This window comes from Primulina tabacum, chromosome 4, assembly GCF_025594145.1.
Source record: "Primulina tabacum isolate GXHZ01 chromosome 4, ASM2559414v2, whole genome shotgun sequence".
Classification (NCBI taxonomy): domain Eukaryota; kingdom Viridiplantae; phylum Streptophyta; class Magnoliopsida; order Lamiales; family Gesneriaceae; genus Primulina; species Primulina tabacum.
Window position 1 is genome coordinate 8,504,672 of NC_134553.1, and position 21,474 is coordinate 8,526,145.

At 36.9% G+C, this 21,474-nt stretch overlaps 2 protein-coding genes across 3 annotated transcripts; one reads left to right on the plus strand and one right to left on the minus strand.

Annotated features, from left to right (window-relative positions):
- Positions 1 to 8,105: 8,105 nt before the first annotated feature.
- Positions 8,106 to 9,919, plus strand: LOC142542994 (gamma-glutamylcyclotransferase 2-1-like). Its single transcript, XM_075649945.1, has 8 exons — positions 8,106 to 8,332; positions 8,421 to 8,550; positions 8,670 to 8,746; positions 8,849 to 8,905; positions 9,071 to 9,127; positions 9,219 to 9,259; positions 9,337 to 9,488; positions 9,582 to 9,919. Exons 2-8 carry the CDS (start codon positions 8,442 to 8,444, stop codon positions 9,707 to 9,709), a joined length of 621 nt encoding a protein of 206 aa, XP_075506060.1. The 5' UTR covers positions 8,106 to 8,332; positions 8,421 to 8,441; the 3' UTR covers positions 9,710 to 9,919.
- A 2,192-nt stretch (positions 9,920 to 12,111) lies between these two features.
- LOC142542992 (plasma membrane ATPase 4-like) lies at positions 12,112 to 18,828 on the minus strand. Of its 2 annotated transcripts, XM_075649943.1 has the most exons (16): positions 18,518 to 18,825; positions 16,652 to 16,771; positions 16,329 to 16,565; positions 15,491 to 16,252; positions 15,221 to 15,343; positions 14,987 to 15,091; positions 14,762 to 14,906; positions 14,511 to 14,675; positions 14,035 to 14,273; positions 13,911 to 13,943; positions 13,750 to 13,831; positions 13,506 to 13,666; positions 13,219 to 13,392; positions 12,951 to 13,133; positions 12,681 to 12,862; positions 12,112 to 12,517 (listed from the first exon to the last, which is right to left on the minus strand). In XM_075649943.1, exons 1-16 carry the CDS (start codon positions 18,572 to 18,574, stop codon positions 12,421 to 12,423), a joined length of 2,865 nt encoding a protein of 954 aa, XP_075506058.1. In that variant the 5' UTR covers positions 18,575 to 18,825; the 3' UTR covers positions 12,112 to 12,420. The 2 variants fall into 2 exon arrangements, with proteins under 2 accessions (XP_075506058.1, XP_075506059.1); XM_075649944.1 differs by lacking the exon at positions 12,951 to 13,133 and having other exon boundaries at positions 18,518 to 18,828.
- Between the last annotated feature and the right edge of the window lie 2,646 nt (positions 18,829 to 21,474).

A 21,474-nucleotide genomic window follows, 5' to 3' on the forward strand; every position in this document is an offset into this window, starting at 1 on the left:
GTGGGACGGGTCAACCCTACCGATAGTCACAATAAAAAGTAATACTCTTAGCATAAAAAGTAATATTTTTCATAGATGATCCAAATAAGAGATCCATCTCACAAAATACGACCCGTGAGACCGTCTCACACAAGTTTTTGTCTTTTTATTATTATCGATGGACTAAAGTGAAATTTGACAAATTATGGAAGACTAAATTGATATTTGAAAAAAAAATAAAAATAAAAGTGTGTGTTGAAATTTTTTTTAAAAAAAGCAAAAAACAAAAGTCTAATATTAGTATGAGTAAAGTTGGAAGAAAAATTGGTGTCCTTCCTCGTTGGTTATTGTCGTATCATCAACTTTAATAAAATAAAATAAATACCACTATAAAACGGAAGGTGTAGTAATAAACAAATGTATTTCTCTATTTTAAATGAATAAATTATTAATTTTTAAAAAGCTTTCAAACAATGATTTCATTAACATGTTCATAAATTAATATAAAGCAAGTGCGTACAAGAATGAAAGCAGAAGGATAAATGAATCAAAATGTCTTTGTATTAATCTGATAAATAGTCCTTTCTATATAAAACATTAAATTTAACTAACAAAAACTTAAACTCTACCCACTACCTTTACTCCCAAAATATGGAAACAAACCAAACAACTTTCTATAGCCATAAAACCAAGACTCAACAATCCAACTAATGTAAAATACTCTTCAAACTCTTCAGCTAAAGTTAACTAAGCAACTTGAATAAACTAAATAATTTTCAACATCCTCCATTAAACTGATCTTCTGCTTAAATGCAATTTAGAGAGTACGAGCTTCAACTATTCAGCAACACCCTCGCTTAAGTAGCCCTCCTTCGAAAACAAACTCCACGCATTGCTCTAAGCTTTTAAAACGCTGCTTGCTTAAGCGGCTTAGTCAATATATGTAATATCTCAGATTCGACGATTGTCTTCACTGTATCAAGACGAGTCTTTCTAGCGTGCTTATGTCTTCACTCGCACGCACCTTGAGAAACTTCCCAGGGATCACCCATCCCAAAATTGCCCCAAGTCAAACACGCTTAACTTTGGAGTTCTTATGTGATGATCTACCGAAAAGAAGATGCACCTTCTTGATATGAGTAGTACATTTCAAATCTTTTAAGCCCTCCTTAACTGCACAGTCTTATACCTGAACAGTTTCGGAATCCCTCTCCTTCCGGTCTAAGATCGGTTCATTCATGTTCCCTCCACCTAGAAGCTTGCCAGGAGCCGATCATTGTCCGTGCAATCTCATGGCATCGACGATCACCCCCGCCCTCTTCAGCCCCGGGCCTCACAATATATCAGTCACTTGATTTTCATTTTTGCAGAACATAAAATCAATTGTTCGACATTACATAGATTGTGTAGGAAATGATATCTAACATCAATGTGTATGCTCTTTCTATGAAGAACTGGTTTTTTTGAAATTTTAATTGATGGCTCCTTCCTGCTGGTATTGAAGCGTTTCAAGTAATGTTCTTAACCTAATTATTTGATTTGAACATGTTGTTGCCAATTGTGTTTGTAGTTGACAAATAACATTTTGTTGCTTTTTTCACTACCATGAACGACTCCAGGGCTCATCATGAAAACAAATCCGGATGTACTCATTCTATTCTCACAATCTCCTGCATAATCACTATCAGAAAAAGTCATACATATTTTCTTTTTGTTAATACCTTGAATCAGAGCGAGCCGCATCCATGGATAATGGTGAGGGATTGGTAATGGCCTTTATCACTGTCAAAGCACCAGTTTCAATAATGCAAATCATTCTGGATTCCCACATGACACAGAGCATTCACCCGAAGATTCATAGTGTGTATAGAACCAGCTTCTACACTCAAAGATATCATGGCCTAGGGATGATCAAATTTTTTTATTAACCGCCCGAACCGAATTGCACCGCACCGTTTTTCATGATTGATGCGTTCCGGGTGAAATGGATGAGCCGGGTCGGGTGCTCCACCGGATCTGCTATCAAGATAATAAAGGAAACTGGGCAAGGACTATATCTGTGATGAAGATATATCTCTGCAGTATGGCTTCAGTTGTAACCTGTAAACAAGGAAATAAACTCGTGAATGGGCGCCGGAGGGGTGTCCGGCATGGCCACTCCGATGCTTAAGTCAGTGAATGATTCAAGCCAAGAACCAATGTAACCAAGTGATGGTTGTGATATTGGTGTGAATGAATGAATGTAAATGTAAAGAGAGAACCTGATATTTATAGTAGGAGAAGTAATGATGACCTCGTTCTCCGTGCTACCTACTAATTATAGTAGGACGGCTGAGCACACCCTATATTCTGACATGTCAAATCTCATACTGATCACATCCAGCCTATCTGATTTTTTCAACCCATCGGCCTGGTGTCAGAGATGGGACAGTCGCCCACATCCTATTCTGCTAGTATACTCGAGTGCAGTGCTCGTATCGAGGTGGCCCGGGTAGAAAGTTCCCGGGAGTTTGAACGAGAGCCCGGGCGTCCGGTGGCCCGGGAAGGAGACATCCCAGGCATTCACCCGCCCGGCTCCTTATGAACCCTTCCTGCCGACTTGTCCTGATTCTGGCCATCCATCCAGTATCCTGGGTCGTCCATGCCCCGGGCACAAGAATCGTCCATGACTCGGGCACAACCCAGGCTATCCCGAGGGTATCATCACTCTCTCCTTAAATAGTCGTGCTAGAGTCATACTCGTTGTCCCGATTAGCCTTGTGTGCCCGATCATGGAAAATATTTAGTTTGTCTGTAAAAGCATCGGGGGCTTCATGTATCCCAGAGATGGGATGAAATGCCGGAGTCTCGTGTCTTATGGACTTGAGATAAGATGCCGGGACATCATGTCTCCCGGGCTTTAAAATAGATTGACGGGGCCTCATATCTCCCGGACTTAGGAACGGTTGAAGTGCGGAGCCCCAAGCCAAGTTTGAGAACCCTGAGCTTATGAATAACCAAGGTGCGGAGCCGGGCCGGGGAGCATGTCCCGGGACTTGGGAGTGGTCGAGGTGCGGAGCCCTGAGCCAAGTTTGAGAACCCTGGGCTTAATAGATAACCAGGGTGCGGAGACATGGCCTTCATAAATGGTCGAGGTACGGAGCCCCGAGCCAGGGTACGGATCCCTGGACTTATGAATAACCAACGTGCGGAGCCTTGGGCTGGGGAGCATGTCCCGGGACTTGGGAGAGGTCGAGGTGCGGAGCCCCGAGCCAGGTTTGAGAACCCCGGGCTTAATAGATAACCAGGGTGCGGAGACCTGGCCTTCATAAATGGTCGAGGTACGGAGCCCCGAGCCAGGGTACGGATCCTTGGACTTATGAATAACCAAGGTGCGGAGCCTTGGGCCGGGGAGCATGTCCCGGGACTTGGGAGTGGTCGAGGTGCAGAGCCCCGAGCCAGGTTTGAGAAACCTGGGCTTAATAGATAACCAGGGTGCAGAGATCTGGTCTTCATAAATGGTCGAGGTACGGAGCTCCGAGCCAGGGTACGGATCCCTGGACTTAATGGAAGACCACGGTACGGGTCCCCGGGCCAGGGTACGGGTCCCTGGACTTAAAAGATAACCGCGGTACGGGTCCCCGGGCCAGGGTACGGGTCCCTGGACTTAATAGATGACCGAGGTACGGGTCCCCGGGCCAGGGTACGGGTCCTTGGACTTAAAAGATGACCGAGGTACGGGTCCTCAGGCCAGGGTACGGGTCCCTGGACTTAATAGATAATCAGGGTGCGGAGCCCTGGCCTTCATGAATGGTCGAGGTACGGAGCCCCGAGCCAGGGTACGGATCCCTGGACTTAGATAATGTGCCGGGGCCTCGTGTCTCCCGGACTTTCAAGAATGTGCCTGGGCCTCGTACCTCCCGGACTTTAGATAATGTGCCGGGACCTCGTGTCTCCCGGACTTTCAAGAATGTGTCGGGGCCTCGTACCTCCCGGACTTTAGAGAATGTGCCGGGGCCTCGTGTCTCTCGGACTTTCAAGAATGTGCCGGGGCCTCGTACCTCCCGGACTTTAGATAATGTGCCGGGGCCTCATACCTCCCGGGCTTAAGAGAATGTGTCGGGGCCTCGTACCTCCCGGACTTTAGAGAATGTGCCGGGGCCTCGTGTCTCCTGGACTTTCAAGAATGTGCCGGGGCCTCATACCTTCCGGACTTTAGATAATGTGCCGGGGCCTCATACCTCCCGGGCTTAAGATAATGTGCCGGGGCTCGTACCTCCCGAGTTTAAGAATTTTGCTTTACCTGCTGTATGAGTTTTATTAAAAATCAAATCACTAACTTGAAAATATTGAATCCGAATTCATTTTCGGTAGAGTGAAACTTCTCTGGTTGAGCTAAATTAGGTGAGACTAATATAGCTGTATACTACTGAGTGCATAGCAAATGCTCTTCATGCCAATCTGGGATAGCTGCTGAGCTTTGAGCCCATATGAAATCCACATATAAGATATAAGTGTCGAGCGGGTCGGACTTGTATGTTTGCCAAGCAGAGTTGGGCTTATTTTTGAATGGAAACCATATCTACGTCTTGAGCTCAATTTCCCACAGACGGCGTCAATGATGCGATCCGGGTGAAATGGATGAGCCGGGTCGGGTGCTCCACCGGATCTGCTATCAAGATAATAAAGGAAACTGGGCAAGGAACTGTATCTGTGATGAAGATATATCTCTGCAGTATGGCTTCAGCTGTAACCTGTAAACAAGGAAAGAAACTCGTGAATGGGCGCCGAGGGGTGTCCGGCGTGGCCACTCCGATGCTTAAGTCAGTGAAAGATTCAAGCCAAGAACCAATGTAACCAAGTGATGGTTGTGATACTGGTGTGAATGAATGAATGTAAATGTAAAGAGAGAACCTGGTATTTATAGTAGGAGAAGTAATGATGACCTCGTTCTCCGTGCTACCTACTAATTATAGTAGGACGGCTGAGCACACCCTATATTCTGACATGTCAAATCTCATATTGGTCACATCCAGTCCATCTGATTTTGTCAACCCATCGGCCTGATGTCAGAGATGGGACAGTCGCCCACATCCTATTCTGCTAGTATACTCGAGTGCGGTGCTCATATCGAGGTGGCCTGGGTAGAAAGTTCCCGGGAGCTTGAACGAGAGCCCGGGCGTCAGGTGGCCCGGGGAGGAGACGTCCCAGGCATTCACCCGCCCGGCTCCTGATGAACCCTTCCTGCCGACTTGTTCTGATTCTTGCCATCCATCCAGTATCCTGGGTCGTCCATGCCCCGGGCACAAGAATCGTCCACGACTCGGGCACAACCCGGGCTATCCCGAGGGTATCATCAATAATATTTTATAAAAACCGCGATTAAAAATATTAATCATAAACCGCACCGCATAAACTGCTTGCCATAATATTGGATTTAGAATTATAATAATTTGTAAACAACATATCCAAATAAAGAAGTCATCATTCAGTATATCTCAACTCTCTTTAAAATTATTATTCTTACAAATAAAACTTATTTTTTTCTTAATTATTCTTCATATTAGTCTTTTATTAAAATATTTATTTCTTTTGCTACAATATTTTGTTTGAAATTTGAAAGTAAAAAAAAAAGATAAAATAGTGTAAATGTCATTTTGTTGTGAATGTGTTGTGTTATCAAATTATTAATTTAGTTTTGAATCTTGATTATTGTTTTATCTATTTTGATCTTTATATGCTTTGAATTATATTTTATATTTGAAAACAATATATTGTTGTTGTTTTCAAATAAATTATAATATATGTTCTAATATTTTTCATTAAAAAAATCGTTAACCGACTGCAACCGCTTGAAACCGCTCAAATCCGTAAGGCTAATTTTTTATGTAAAACCGCGATTAATTTTTCAAAATACTAACCCATCGCATATAACAATTCGGTTTGAATTTTTTTAAAAAAAAACACACCGTGATCACCCCTATCACGGCCCAATTCCACTCTCTTTCTGGTGCTATTAAATCTCCCACCCGCAAATTCTGCCCCTACTTCTGTAACAGGTTTAAAATACCGGGGGTGGGTGGGTCGCCGCAACATCCTTGAGATATAATTATTATTTCCCGATCCAACACAGAGGATTCAATCTCATACAGTCAATGCGCCTCCCTGTCCCCAACCAAAAATTCTTTAAAATTTTGTTTTTACTTTTTCAATCAAAATTTAAAAAGTCGTTCACCAAATATATAAGAATTAGTTGATCGAAATATGGAGAAAAATTTATGACTTATGTTAGTTGTCTTACATCGGTTGGATAAAATACTTGGGAGTTGTATATATGGTCTTGGACAACCTTTCCCCTTGAGTTAGCTTTTAGGGTTGAGTTAGGTCCAAGTTCCAATCTTAACATGCTATCAGGGCTCAGGTTTCACCGTTATGTGTTGTATTGCCCATAGTTGGGTCACCCGTTCTGCCCATAATTGGGTTATTTGTAAACTTCACGCTCCAAATGTTCATTCCTAGGCGTGAGAGGGTGTGTTAGTTGTCCTACATCGGTTGGATAAAATATCTGAGAGTTGTATATATGGTCTTGGACAATCCTCCCCCTTGAGCTAGCTTTTGGGGTTGAGTTAGGTACAAGTTTCAATCTTAACAAATTGCATAGAAATATAGAATGTTACGTACATCGATGTTTATAATAATAATAAATTTGATGTTAATTGAAAATATAAATTATATTTAACAGTGTATTGATTATATTATTTAATTTAATTTTGATTATCATTTGGAGTTTTGGGTTACTTTTATTTATTTAATCTTACTATTATGTATCATATTAAATAAAATATAATTTTTTATATTATATTACGTTTTCATCTTTTTAAAAGAATGTTGTCGTAATTTTTGATATATGTATATTATTATTGTAGTATCTTAATTAGAACTTTAATATAAATATTTTTCAGTATGTCTTCAAAAATAAATAAAAATTTTAATAAAAATTTATTTATCTAATAAACTATGAAAAATATTTATTTATTGTTTAAAATTTGGCAAAAACATATGTGAGATGGTCTCACATGTCATATTTTGTGAGACAGATATCTTATTTGAATCATCCATGAAAAAATATTACTTTTTATGCTAAGAGTATTACTTTTTATTGTGAATATCAGTAGGGTTGACCCGTCTCACAGATAATAAAAAGTAATATTTTTATATGAGTGATCCAAATATAATAACTATCGCATAAAATGACTCTTGAGACCATCTAACATGAGTTTTTGTGTTATTTCAATTATGTAAATTACTATTTGCTAAACAATAAAATTACGGATCAATTACAACATATAAATTTACAAACAAAGATATAGTTTTTATGTGAAATGTTATGCAACATCAGTCCAGTAAACTACTAATTAAAAAACGTGTCTTTCATTGATTAAAATTTTATTTCACAAGCACAATCAGCTTTTCGAAATATCAACAGGAAAGAAAAAATCAATCTTCAACAAAAAACACACATCCAATTTCAACTATGAACACCATCTTCAACCAATAGTCAAAATTGGAGGCAAGCATTAACCACATCACAACATCTTCCAGCATAGTAATATTTCAGACAAAATCGCGCATTAACGTAGAATTTTTTGTGAAATAGTCTCACGAGTTAATTTTGTGATACAAATCTCTAACTCATGAAAAAATAATAATTTTTATGCAAAAAATTATTTGGTTTAAATGTAAGTTACGGATCAGATCGATCGTCTCATTGATATAAATCCGTGAGAATTACATATTAAGTTATGATGTATATATCTACGTTATTCCAGAATTCAGTCAAACATTGATTTAAGAGTCATAATAAATAGCAATAATTTATATGTCCTGTAGGTAATTAATTTGTTGAGTAATTTGTCTAGATTCAATGGATCTAATCCTCCATTTTCTTTCTAAGGTTTTAAATAAAGTTTGATCTTATAGGTGTCGCCCACACGCTCGGTCCCCATAAATTAGGTGAGAAAGATTTTAGCAGAAACGGAAGTCGTCTAGGTTCAATGAACCTAAAATTTTGAGCTTTAAGCATCTAGAAAATATGTTTTTCACATGGAAAAAGGAATGGATGTGTTATAATAGATTTTATGTACCTGTCAAAGATGTCATCCACATACATTACATTGAATTCAAACGTGGACAAGATTTTGCAACCGACACCATAACTAGATTCCAACGGTTTCCTCGTCTTCGTGTATAAATGACTTGGATATGATCCCTTCAGCGAAAATTCACAGACAGAGAGAGAGATTCAGAGAATCAAAAAGAAGAAATCCGATATTCTCTCTTTTCTCTCTTCTTGTTTTGAATAAGAGACTTCCATGTAAGTCATGTTTAAATTTCTGCTGTTTTTTGTTCATTGGTCTGGCAATGAGAGTGACTTAATGTGTTTTTACATGATTTCGGAGCAGATTTTTTTTGAGAGAAGAAAGATGGTTTTCTGGGTTTTCGGCTACGGTTCTTTGGTGTGGAACCCAGGATTCGAATTTGATGAGAAAGTTATTGGGTTCGTGAAGGGTTACAGGCGTGTCTTCGATCTGGGTATGCTATCCGGCCAGTGTCTGTTTGTATCGTCCATCTACATTTCAAATGATTTTTGAATATCTGTCGTTAATTATTCAACTAAAAAATCGTGATCAATTACTTCGGTTGTGTTTCAGCCTGTATAGATCACAGAGGAACCCCCGACCACCCTGCAAGAACCTGCACCTTGGAAGAAAATGACGGATCCATCTGCGTAAGTTCCAATTACTCCGAGTTCTGTTTCCAATTTTAATATTTGTTGAGTTTTGAGAAGTGGGCTTGAGTTGACTTGGATGATTTTATTATACTTTTTTAGTGGGGAGCTGCGTATTGTGTGCGGGGAGGGCCAAAGAAAGAAAAGGCAGTAATGGCGGTATGCCCCTTTGATTCTTTGTTAGTTATTTATTTAAATTCAAGGTCACAAACTCGACGCCAGGAGGATATGGTTACCGGAAATTTAGTATTTTTGCCTCGCTTGTCTACCCGTTCAATATGATAATATATGGAAGCTTAGATTCGATTTCTTGTGCTGTTTCAGTATCTGGAACGAAGAGAGTGCGAGTACGATCGAAAAACCTTGGTTAATTTTTACAAAGTGAGTTAGTTACCTTTGAACATATTGGTAGTTGGTTCTATTTGGTTTTCACGAAAATCTCGACTTTTTCGCTCAAAATTCTTTACTGCAGGAAGATGAATCGGAGCAACCCTTTGTAGTTGGTGTGATAGTGTAAGTAATCTTGTCTGTTTCCTGACATTTTTCATGCATTCTTTGATACAAAACTGATGTACCGTAATTGCTGGCAGATTCACATCGACTCCAGACAAGATAAGGAACCAGTACTATTTAGGACCAACCCCTTTGGAGCACATGGCTACTCAAATAGCAACAGCATTTGGCCCTTGTGGAAACAACAGGGATTATCTCTTCCTCTTGGAGAAGGCCATGTTCGATATCGGTAACTTTGCTCCGTTCCAACTCTCTGTGCTGTGATAACTTTCCGAATTAAAACCCGAAATATCTTGAACTTTTTGAGATTATGATCGAACAGGCCACGAAGACGAGTATGTGATTGAGCTTGCAAATGAAGTGAGGAAGGTACTTGGTGGGTTGCAGAAGGAGAAATTGATCGGTGAATCCCATATGTCGCCTCTCAAATTGAAGGCCAATATTGTCTGAACCAATTGCAATTGCCTTGGATTCTTGACATTTGACTCACAACAACGGCAAACTTACTTTCCTCTAACAAAGTCTAGTAGCTTTTGGAGTTTCACTTTTTCCCCTTAGATTTACTTCATTTCTCACCACACAATTGATATTTTGAGAGTAAGCGCGATCTGTAACACTCGGCATATTGAATGAAATATTCATCCTTGATTTTTTTCTTTATATCAAATACTGAGGTTATTAAGACAAAGTGGCACTCTTTTTTTGATCACAGAGGAATGAATAATTTAACAGAAAAACATATATTTGGTGCACGTCAATTTGATGACTGAATGATGTGGAAAATGAAAGATAAAATGAAATTTGTGAATTCAACAAGTTGCTACGCTCAATGTGATACGAATATCTAATGGTTCCCTTCGCTTCTTGAAACTATTTCAAAACAAATTTTGGTGAAAAGGGTGGGTTCACAAAAGTATTGAAAAGGGACCTCTTAACAAATCAAAAGATGATCAAAATAGGCAACTGTTATGTTATACCCCATACATTGGATTTGACAAGGCTCATCACAGATGTATATTCATGTTCAATCTGATCCATCACATCCCTGATACCCAGGACAAACGACAGTATCAGAAACAAATCATACACCATTTTGGGAGATACGAAATGAGAGAGAACTGATAAAACGACGAATCGTTCAGGCATTACTAGGAGTGAGGATTATATGGAGAAAAAAGAAATACTCTGGGCCGGCTTATTATAAGAATTGTGTCAGCGTGACCTAATGGCAACTCTCACATTTGTAATTGGGTGGTAATAGACGCGAATTTCTCAAGCTGCACATACACATTGCAATTCAAACCTCCACAAATATTTACTTTTCAGTACTATTTTGATCCAAAGAACAGGAAGTTCAAGTTACAATTGTGGCCTAGATCAAATCAAGGGATAACCATAAAAAGCAACATAAACTGGTCTATTTATAACATTCATCACAAATGCTGAATCCTTCCATTTCAGGTAGGACGTGTTATTATACTAATACAGCACTGGTCAACCTACAGGTAACTAAAATTCTTACCTTGTCTCGACACCCAACTTCATATCGGCAATAAGTGGGGCCAAAGGTGGTAGACTCTATTTAATAATCTTGGTAGAAAAACGTGGGTTGTTTGATTAATAATTCAGAAGACGGAAGACGCGTCTTCACACGAACAAGAGGCTCTGTAAATAAAGTTCCTCTCTTCATTTTGAAATAAACTCTTCTTTAAGTTTTCTCTCATCTTATACAGCACTGATCAGACTACAGGTAACTAAAATTCTTACCTTGTCTCGACACACAACTTCAGTCCAGCAAGTTAGTAGCCTACCTCTAAATCATGGCCAATCCCATCAAATTTATGCGCTGTTTCATCAAAACAAGTGCCTAAAAATTCAAAAGACGAGTAGGGATCAAGGATTTTGCTTCGAGAGAATTCTATTCGAAGGACAGTCTGAAATGTGCTGTTTCAGAGTATTTTAGATATATTGCCTCTAGCACGGAAAACATATATATAAAGAATCGAACATAAGCTCATTTTTCATTTGTAGAAGAGCCACAAAAGATAAATTAAACGAACTTGGCATTTTTAGGATTGGATTTGAGTTTAGTATCCTGGACAGAGCAATAATTCTTGAGCTTCTCGATATACTAGTCAACTATAAGTTGAACTCCCGGAGACCTCTTCTTCCCCACCGCAAGAATTCGAATTGGTAGCGCTCTCTGCAAAGATAACGGTTTCTTCTTCCATAAAAAAAATGCAGAAATTTTACAAAGAATGGAGAGAGAGCGCGATTACCCCTGATTTCCAGCATAATTGCATTGTTGACCTGTTAGATTTTAGACTTAACATGGGTTTTGGATTAGGTGCTTCAAAATGTGGAAAAAAGGATAAATTTGAAGAAAGAGAAGAACCTGGAGGGTAAGAATAATGGGTTTTGCTGATGGAGAAGAGGGATAATCTCATACCATTAACAAAAATTTCTGGGGATTCGAAACCGTTGATGTTTCCTAACTTTAATGGAGAAATATATAGAAACACCTCTACTGTAGCTCATAAAAAGGACGAATCTTCGTACAGCCCAATTCAAGTTCTTTTGTGTTTCAGCTTGGAAAAATGAGTTCTTGGGGGATTGATAACTAAGTTTTCCTGGAAACCACTAAATTTCAGTTGATGAAACATTGAACACTTTAAGCAAATTGAGAGAGAAGGGATCTGGATTTGTGTGGAGTTGTTGGTGCTTATACATTCAGACCTTTCCATCTTCACCTCATTCTATTAACATGTGTCTTGTTTCATGTTACAATGAATCGGGGTTTAAAATTAGATATACAATTGCATTGTCCAGTTACTGAAATTGAGTCCTTAAAATTTTGTTCACTAGCTATGATCTTGGGCAGATCACCTTTTTTATGAAAACCATTTTCTTGCCAAAGGTTTTCAAATTTTAGTTTTCTGTAATCTCATTGCTTTGATCAGGTGCATTGAAAATGTGTACATTTTGGAGCAGGAGTCATTTTGTCATTTTTATTTTTGAAACCTAATTACAGAAGCAACTAATTCCTCAAACTAATTAAGTTCTCAGACTCATGCCAATATTATTACATTGAAGTGTACATGAAAGCATCTTTAGTGTATGACGGATCATTGATCAAACTATGCATTGCTCTTGAATTTTGATCAAACTGTGTAGTGCTGTTGAATTGTGTCAATATCCAGTCCTTTCAACTTCACCACAGATTCGACATGCCCCTTCAGCGTATGCACCTCTCTTAGCCTGCACCAAGAATTCATTTATCCATATCAGAAAACAAAACTTGTGCTGTGACAAAAGATTATAGGAATCTGATTCAGTAGCGATACAAAAACCAGCTCAAGAAACTGAAATGCACCATAGTATTGATTAAACTTGGTCAAAATTCGAGAAACAAGTTGACTACCTAGCAACTTCTGCACGTCGTTTGGCTTGCTCCGCAATCTCAGAAAGCTCCCTGTAGCTACTTTTGTCAGCAAAAATGTTAGAAATTTCCCGCGGTTGAAGACCATGAAGAGTCCTCTGTGCAGCAGCCCATTGTGCTTCTCGTTCTTCTATGCCATAGTTGGACTTAGTTGTGAAGGCAGTCTATCAACAGATTCAATCAAATATTAGCTAAACGGAATCAAGAAAGTTCGGTTTCAGATATTGGATGATTATTGTATTGAAAATGTACCCTTTTTTCCAGAACATTATCCCAAGCCTTTCCACTCAAAATGTATCGAATGCAGAACTTAAGGATGTCAAGTGGCACATATGTTACTACACTATATAGCCATATAACACCGGCCCAACCCCAACCACATCCTTTGATATTTGCAAATCCCCAGTTAGCATAAACAGCAATTATTGTGGCAACCTGTGGCATTAAAATGGTAGTTTTTACCAGAACAATAGACATTCTATTTACCATAAAATGCACTTCATTAGCACAATTTCCTTACCAACTGAGCTATTATAAAAGCACCAAGCAAGAACATTCCGGGGCGTTCAGCAAAAGACCAGCTTCGGGACCTTGTCACGAATATGAGTGCCTGACTCACAATACTGACTTGCAGGTACAATGCTGCCATCATTTCCCTCGGATTTTCTCTCAGAGATCTTATGCCAAATATGTTCTACAGTGGCAAAAATAAATCAAAAGATTAACAGATAAATAAAAGACTCAGTTTCATATGAGTAATGGTTAAAGAGGGAATGATTCAACGTAAATAAGGAATTCGATCCCTACAGAAAAAAAATTGGTATCTTTCATGGCCCAGAAAAACAATACAGTTCCAAATGCCAGGTAACCTCCCAACACAATCCCAGTGGCAAATATTTCTTTAAGTTTCCAGCTGTCTGGTAGCGGAGATGGCTGAACTCGATCCTTTGAAATTGTCATGATAGTTCCTGGAGGTATCGAACATCAATCAAAATCTGTAGTACTTTTTTATTTATTTATATGATACGTTAATTGTTGGAACTCATCTCACCGTCATTCAAGATAGCAATGATAAGAACCATGAATGGAGCAAAGTCGAATTTCCATATCAAAGCAATGAGCATGAATCCAAACTACATGAGTAAATATCAGACAAATTATTCCATTAAGAATATGGTATAGATGAAGTTTCAGTGTTTCCAAAACGCTCACCACAATACGGATTGTAATTGAAACAGCATATATCTGAAAAAAGATGCAACAAAAAGGTTGTAAATGCTGGGCTCTTCCAAAGAGGATCAAGCTGAATATAATTAAAGAAGGCTGGCTCGCTCACTGTATAATTTTTCATTCTTTGGAAAATAGCTCTGCTAGTTAGCACGGCACTTATTATGACACTCAGCCCAGGTTCTGTCAAAACAATGTCAGATGCACCTCTAGCGGCATCAGTTGCATCAGCAACAGCAATGCCTATATCTGCCTTCTTCAGAGCAGGAGCATCGTTTACGCCATCACCAGTCATACCACAGATGTGTTTCCTTTCCTGAAGTCTCTTCACAATTTCATATTTGTGCTCTACAAGAAAATATATTGAATCATGGAAAACCAGTATTACTGCGTCATTAAACTCTAGAAAGAAGTTTAGCTTGTTTAATAGAGAATATCTAATATGATAGAAACAGGAAATTTTTAAAGTTGATCTTCAACTATGGTTCCGTCGAGAGATTGGCTAAAGAGGAAAATACTCAAAGTTTTATAATAAAAACTATAACAGTGTCTAATACTCATATAGAAGCATAAAAGCAAACTCACCTGGAAATACTCCAGCAAAACCATCGGCTTTCTCGATTAACTCATCTACTGGAAGTCCTGTAACAGATTCATCTCTATCTTGGCCAAGCAATGAGGAAGATGGATACATATTTGTCCCCATTCCAAGCCTGCGACCTGTTTCTTTAGCTATGGCTAGCTGATCACCTAAACAAGAACAAAAAAAAAATTGTATTATAAATACAGCGTCTAGCATAATGATAAGCAGAGGGCTAAATGTCACTGTTCGTTACCAGTGATCATCTTAACATTCACTCCAAGATTCAGTGCTCGTCTAATAGTTTCTGCACTATCATGCCTAGGTGGATCAAACAACGGCAATAGCCCAAGGAGCTGCCATGGGTCGCCAAGACTCTCTTTTGTTCTCTCTGGAACTTCCTGCATGAGACAAAAATGAAGATATAATAATATCTAGAAAAATAATCTTGGATGAATGAACTAAGGATATATACGCAAACCTGTCGGGCAACTCCTAAAGAACGAAGCCCGCGCTCCGCAAACTTTTCAATAACAGCGTGAACCTTTTTTCGAACATCTTCCTTGCTGTTGCAAAGTTCTAATATCTGTAAGGAGGACAATATTATTGACGTCTCGATAAGTCTCCAACCAAAGTCTTCAATGTTTTTGAGAAGAAAAATAAACAAATGTCGCATTTTTTTCAGCTATAATTTTGAGATGGAAAGGAGGTATACCTGTTCAGGGGCACCTTTGCTGGCACGATGCCAATTTCCATTAGAATCTATGTATGTTAATGCGGTCCTCTTGTCCACAGGGTTGAAAGGTAGGAAATGAACCTCCCTAATACAAGCTCTTGCCTGTCAACAAAAATGTGAGTGAAGAAAAATTTCGGAAAAAATATTTGTTCATATACATGTAAAAGTTCAAACACTGAGGAAAAATATGCAAATAAGTACTAAAAATAAAACTGAACTAATTTTTTTGATTTATGAATAATGACTTACCTCCTTTGGATCAGCTAGCATCCCAACAATGGCAGCATCGATCGCATCCTGATTTTCAGTTCTTGAAGCCCGTGCTGCATATAATACAACCTGATCTTTATCTAATCCCTTCACAAACACTTCTATGAGGTTTTTGTCAACAGTCAGCTTATTCAAGGTTAGAGTTCCAGTTTTGTCGCTACACAGAACATCCATTCCTGCCATTTCCTCTATGGCAGTCATTCTTTTAGTTATTGCACCCTGTTGTGCTAGCCTGTGGGAACCAATAGCCATTGTAACAGACAAAACGGTTGGCATAGCAATTGGAATTCCTCCAATTAAGAGAACCAACAAATTGTCAATTCCATCCCTATACTTCCGGTGCTGTATTGGATACATGACTATGATCTCAATGAGTATCCCAATAAAAATTGAGCAGATGCAAAAGTTACCAATGGAAGTCAGAACCTTTTGGAAATGTCCAACTTGGTTGGTGCTATCCACTAGATGAGCAGCCTTACCAAAGAAAGTATGAACACCAGTTGCTATCACAACTGCTTCAATCTCTCCTTGTTTACATGTTGATCCAGAGAAAACTTCATCCGATGGGTGCTTGGTGACTGGAAGAGATTCTCCAGTTAAAGCAGATTGATCAACTTTTAAGGGATCTCCATCAAGAAGTCGAGCATCAGCAGGGATGATGTCTCCCAGTTTTATGCTTATAATGTCCCCTGGAACAAGGATAGATGCATCCTGCTCACTCCATCGATTGTCTCTCAGAACCTACATTACATAAAATATTTAAGCACTTACATTCCCTATATTCTGAAATCTTTTGGAGCATTATTAGTTCTATAACCTTGGTTTTGGGAGCGAGTCCAGCCATAAGAGCTGCTGCAGCATTACCGGCATTGTTTTCTTCAATGAAACTTATGGTAGAGTTGATAACCAATAAGGCAACAATACCCACAAAATCCTGCCAATCTGGGGGCTTTCCATCTCCATTTGCTAGGACGATAGCCATCAATGCAGCAGCTTCCATAACCCACGACAAAGGGTTCCACATAAAGCCCAAAAACTTGAGGACCTTGCTCTCCTGATGAGAATATCACGAAGCACCATTACTGATATTCTTTTGAAATAAGATATAGACGAAACTATCTATATTTTCAGTTCTCACACCTTTTTCTCCTCCAATTTGTTTGGACCAAATATTTTGAGCCTCTCCTCTCCTTCCTCCGATGACAAACCTTCCCTTGTACATTTCAACTGCTCAAACACCTCCTCAATAGGAATTCTTTCCTGTACATTGACATTTTAAAACAATTCAGAAGACACAACTTGTTTTGTGACTTTTCTCTCTTCACATTTGTCGGTCATTTTCTTATGTTAATTAACATATGTTATAGCAACTAGGAGACTAAAAGATATCCCAAGTTTTGTCGACGGGGAAGCATGGGATTTATTGAAATCCACCGTGCATATCATTTACCGAGTCAGCACCACAGAAAAGTTAGAGTCAATGAACAGACAGATTTTACATTCACCAGGTGAAGATTTTGGCCATTGAAACCATTCAACAATCCCAACTCCGCAGATGTTTGAAGGTTGTTCACTTGTATGTGTGTATGCTGGCGAAGATCATGGTTTTATTATTGTTACAGATTTCTTCAAACAAAAAAAGTTGTGAAAGCATTTAAAATTTCACAGTACATTATAAGAGATTAAACACTGACAATTGCTGCAATATTGTCATTCTCCACCATTTAACTGCTTTTGAAGTATAATAAACTGATAAAATATCCCTTAACTTTCAGTATTATTGGTGTAACAAATTTTGGCTGTTAATGGCTCCTATATCTAATCTTGAGCCAGTTTCTGTATACAGTTTTCTCTACCAAGCCCGAAAGATGATGTGATGAAAGCATGTCTAATCTGTTAGGTTTAAAAGTCCAAAAGCTATGTTCTTTCGTATCACTGCCTTGAAAAGACAAAACTATGCACGTGATTCATCACTTACATATAAAATTTAAAAGAATACAATTTCAAAAGTTCGATTATTAAGAAATAAGTACGGCCAACATGAAATAGTTAAAAATTATTATGGTCATATAAAAAAGTATCTCACATAATTTTTTCCCTGTATAATCATTAGAAACTCATACAAAGTATTATCTGTTCAAATTTTCAAGAATTGCACACCCTGATGTGATATACGAATATAGTTTGCCAATTTTATTAAGCAAAGAGTTTTGGTAGAATCACTGGTTGGCTATCATTATTAATTACACTGTAATAAGTGAATCTTTTTCTTCTTTCTTCAATTTGGAATTAGAAACAAATCAACGATCATCCACGTGAAGACACGTATGGGTCGCAATAACAAATCAATCGACGCAAGAAGACCAAACACAATCCTCAAAGAAGAAGAATATCAAACGCAAACAGTCGCTCATAGTGTGTGAAGAATGAACTTGACGATTTATGAACATATAAAAAATCCAAGAATTTGGTCACTCAAATTTTCAATATTTCTTAGTATTTCTCATCAAATGAACGACTGTCTTGATCACTGGTTTCCATGTTTCCTGTTCCAAAAATGAAAGAAAAACGCACTTTTCTACCAATTTTACCAACCGACTTGCACTACAGTGGATGTTTAGAATATGAAAAACACAAAAAAATTACAGAAGATACATGTTCTTAGTTTTTACCTATAGTACTTCAGGATGGATGAAAGGGAAATCATGGAAAACAAAGGAAGGCCTGCCTTTTAGGCAGACACATACGACTGTGTGAGTTTTTTCTTTAAGCAGAGACTAGCCAAGAAATCAATGCAACCACGCATAAAAACATGCATTGAGATTTGACTCTGAAATCAATCAAACCCACCATTTCTTGGAAATGAAATCACACAAAAAACACAATAATCATGCACACTTAAACGTAAAATATAAAACAAAGGGGAATAAAAAATAATATACAAAAAACATTCTCAATATATATATACACACACACACACACACACACACACACACACAAACGAACCAGATCAACAGCTTCATTTTTTATCTCTTCAAGACTGAGAGGCTTGGTACTACCCATCTCGAAAGACGCTGAAAAAGTGGAAAGGAATTCAGAAGGTTATTTTAACCGCCAAGAAACCAACAACAATGGCTCGAATGAAACAAAAACTGGTCAAGAACACACCGTCTCTTATATAGAAGAGAAAAACAAAGAAAAGGTTTTCGAGGAAAGACAGGATTTTTGACAGTGAAAAGAGAAAAAATTTGAACTTTGTTCTTAATGGAGTGGAGAAATGGAACGGATGACTGCTCCGCTACGAGTCTAAAGCTTTACCAAGAGTACCTTATAAATCCTACGAAGTAAAAGGGAGAATCATTTATTTTATCAGGTCATTTATTATAATCTCACTTTTTAAAGGGATATGACCTACAGTACTTTAAATTTTTTTTTTAAAAAAATACATGATTAAAAATATTTTAAAAAATATAAAAACTCATATAATATCGTCTTTCTAATCAATTTTGTGATATAAATCTTCGACTCGAGACTAATTATATGAAAAAATATCACTTTTATATAAAAAATATAACTTTTAAATTTAGTTATTACTGAGTGAACCGTGAGACCGTCAGTCCTTTCAAGAGTTTGAAAAATATTTTTGCACTGAGGAGATCATTATATCTGTGTCGCCTAAACCGGAGAGTAAATGTAAGTTTTGATGAAAAATTTGATTTTTTTTTTTTTTTGATTATAGGAAATGAATATTTATTTTCTTTCCAAACTTTACACGTTGGTAACAATTTATCTAACCTTAATTGTATTTCCGACATTTATTGGAATTAAACTTCTCATTTCATGATTAACGTAAGAATCCATTTATGGTATATTAATTTTAATCATTGGGTCATTTTAAATTCATCAATCCTCGTCCGTTTGTGGAGTTTTCTTTCAATCAATTGAATTTGGTCGCTATTTAAAAAAAAATTAATCTTCATTTTAGCGATTAGAAACATGGAATATCCTTCAATTCCGCATTCATTACACACAAGAGTTATGTGTAGGTCTACTGTGGGACGTTTCGTGAGACAAAATAGGTAGATTCAGTTCATATTTATAGAGAAAAATAATAATTTTGAAATAAAAAAATAGTTTTTAGTCAAATCAATATGTATTATATAATATCTTTTTAACATAAAAAATAAAATTTTACGCTCAAATCAGCATATATTACACTATATTTATTAATCTTTGGCACATAAAAATTAAATCAAAAATTCATTTCGTAAAATTGACATATGAAATAAATCTAAAACTATATTCTTCCTTTATTTAAATATATATCTACTCATGTCCACTCTCTTCGTTTTTTTTCTTCAAATTGAAAATTAAGAATACACAATCTATTTTCAAATTGAAAATTAAGAATACACATTTCTTAATTATAAAAGGAAAATATCATTTTTAAAATTACCATATATATAGTTTTGATATGTTGATCATTCATCATACTCAATTCTGTACTCACCGATGAAATGACACTCATATATCGTATGTACAATTTGGATATACTTCATCACATCCAAAATATGAGTGTTATCTCATTAATAGACACATAAATTTAAGACTTATATTATGCATTTGTGATATCTTTTTGCATGATAAGTATTTATATAAAACAAATATATGGAAATCGAGGATCGCCACCGACCCATTATTACTCACCACAAAAAAAAAGGAGAAAAAAAGAACCCAAAGTTTTGAATTAGGTTCATAACTTCACATGTAAGAAGCAGTAGCCTCCTAATTTTGATTATTCCCCCTTTTTTGTTTCACTATTTATTGATACAAAGGGTTGGGTTGGCGAAGTTAGAAACGGGTCGACTTGGTGTGTATATATATATATATATATATATATGTTTCTTTTTTAGCTTAGAACTTCTATTCGTATTCTATCAAAATGTAGTTTGATTAATTGTTGATAAAGAAAGGTTTCATTTTTAGGGGAACTTTAAAATTTCACTATTGATAAATTTTATGCTCTTTTATGTGCGATAAATTTAGTGTCACCTTCAATTTACATGACAAATTAAACTTTGGGGCGAATATGAATTATGCTCACTTTTTCAATTGCTCAATATTCACAAATTAACGAATGAGCTTCAATAATCATGATCACAAGTATTTTTTAAAATTTTTTTATCGATAATATAATATAATTAAAAAACATAAAACATATTTTTTATGAGTGAGTTAAATGTTTAAGGTAAAAATTTGTGTGAGACGGTCTCACGGGTCGTATTTTGTGAGACGGATCTTTTATTTGGGTCATCCATTAAAAGTATTACTTTTTATGCTAAAAATATTACTTTTTATTGTGAATATCGGTATGGTTAACTCGTCTCACACTAGAAAAGATTCGTAAAACCGTCTCACAAGATGACCTACTCAATGTTTAATTCAACTTGTACTATAAATCATGCTTTTCTTGAATCATCAAGTCCCTTCTCCGCCAGTGCTTGGATTGGATGCATTTCAGAAAAATGTTAGAAATTTTTTCACAAGAAAAATATAGTCCAAGAAATGCGTAGGTTTACCCTTTTCGGATCATGAACTTTAATATCACCTTTTGATAAAATTCACGTGAGAATTTATTAATCGCCACCATCACATCACAAACATGTGAATATATACGTGATTAATTACTTTATTGATTTATTTATTTTTTTAAAAAAATTTGTAGAAAAAGTTGTGCTATTCAAAATTTGAAAAATAATAATAACGTTATTTGGATATCCCTCTCCATTAAAATTTTTTCATATGATTTCCGATTTCAAATCCAAAGTTTTTTTTTTCTTGCGGATAATCCATATTTTACGTGTTGCTCGAACGTTTTGTTTCCCATAATTATATATATATATATATATATATATATATAGAAAGCGAAGATGTTTCCATAATTGTATATTGATGCATGAACA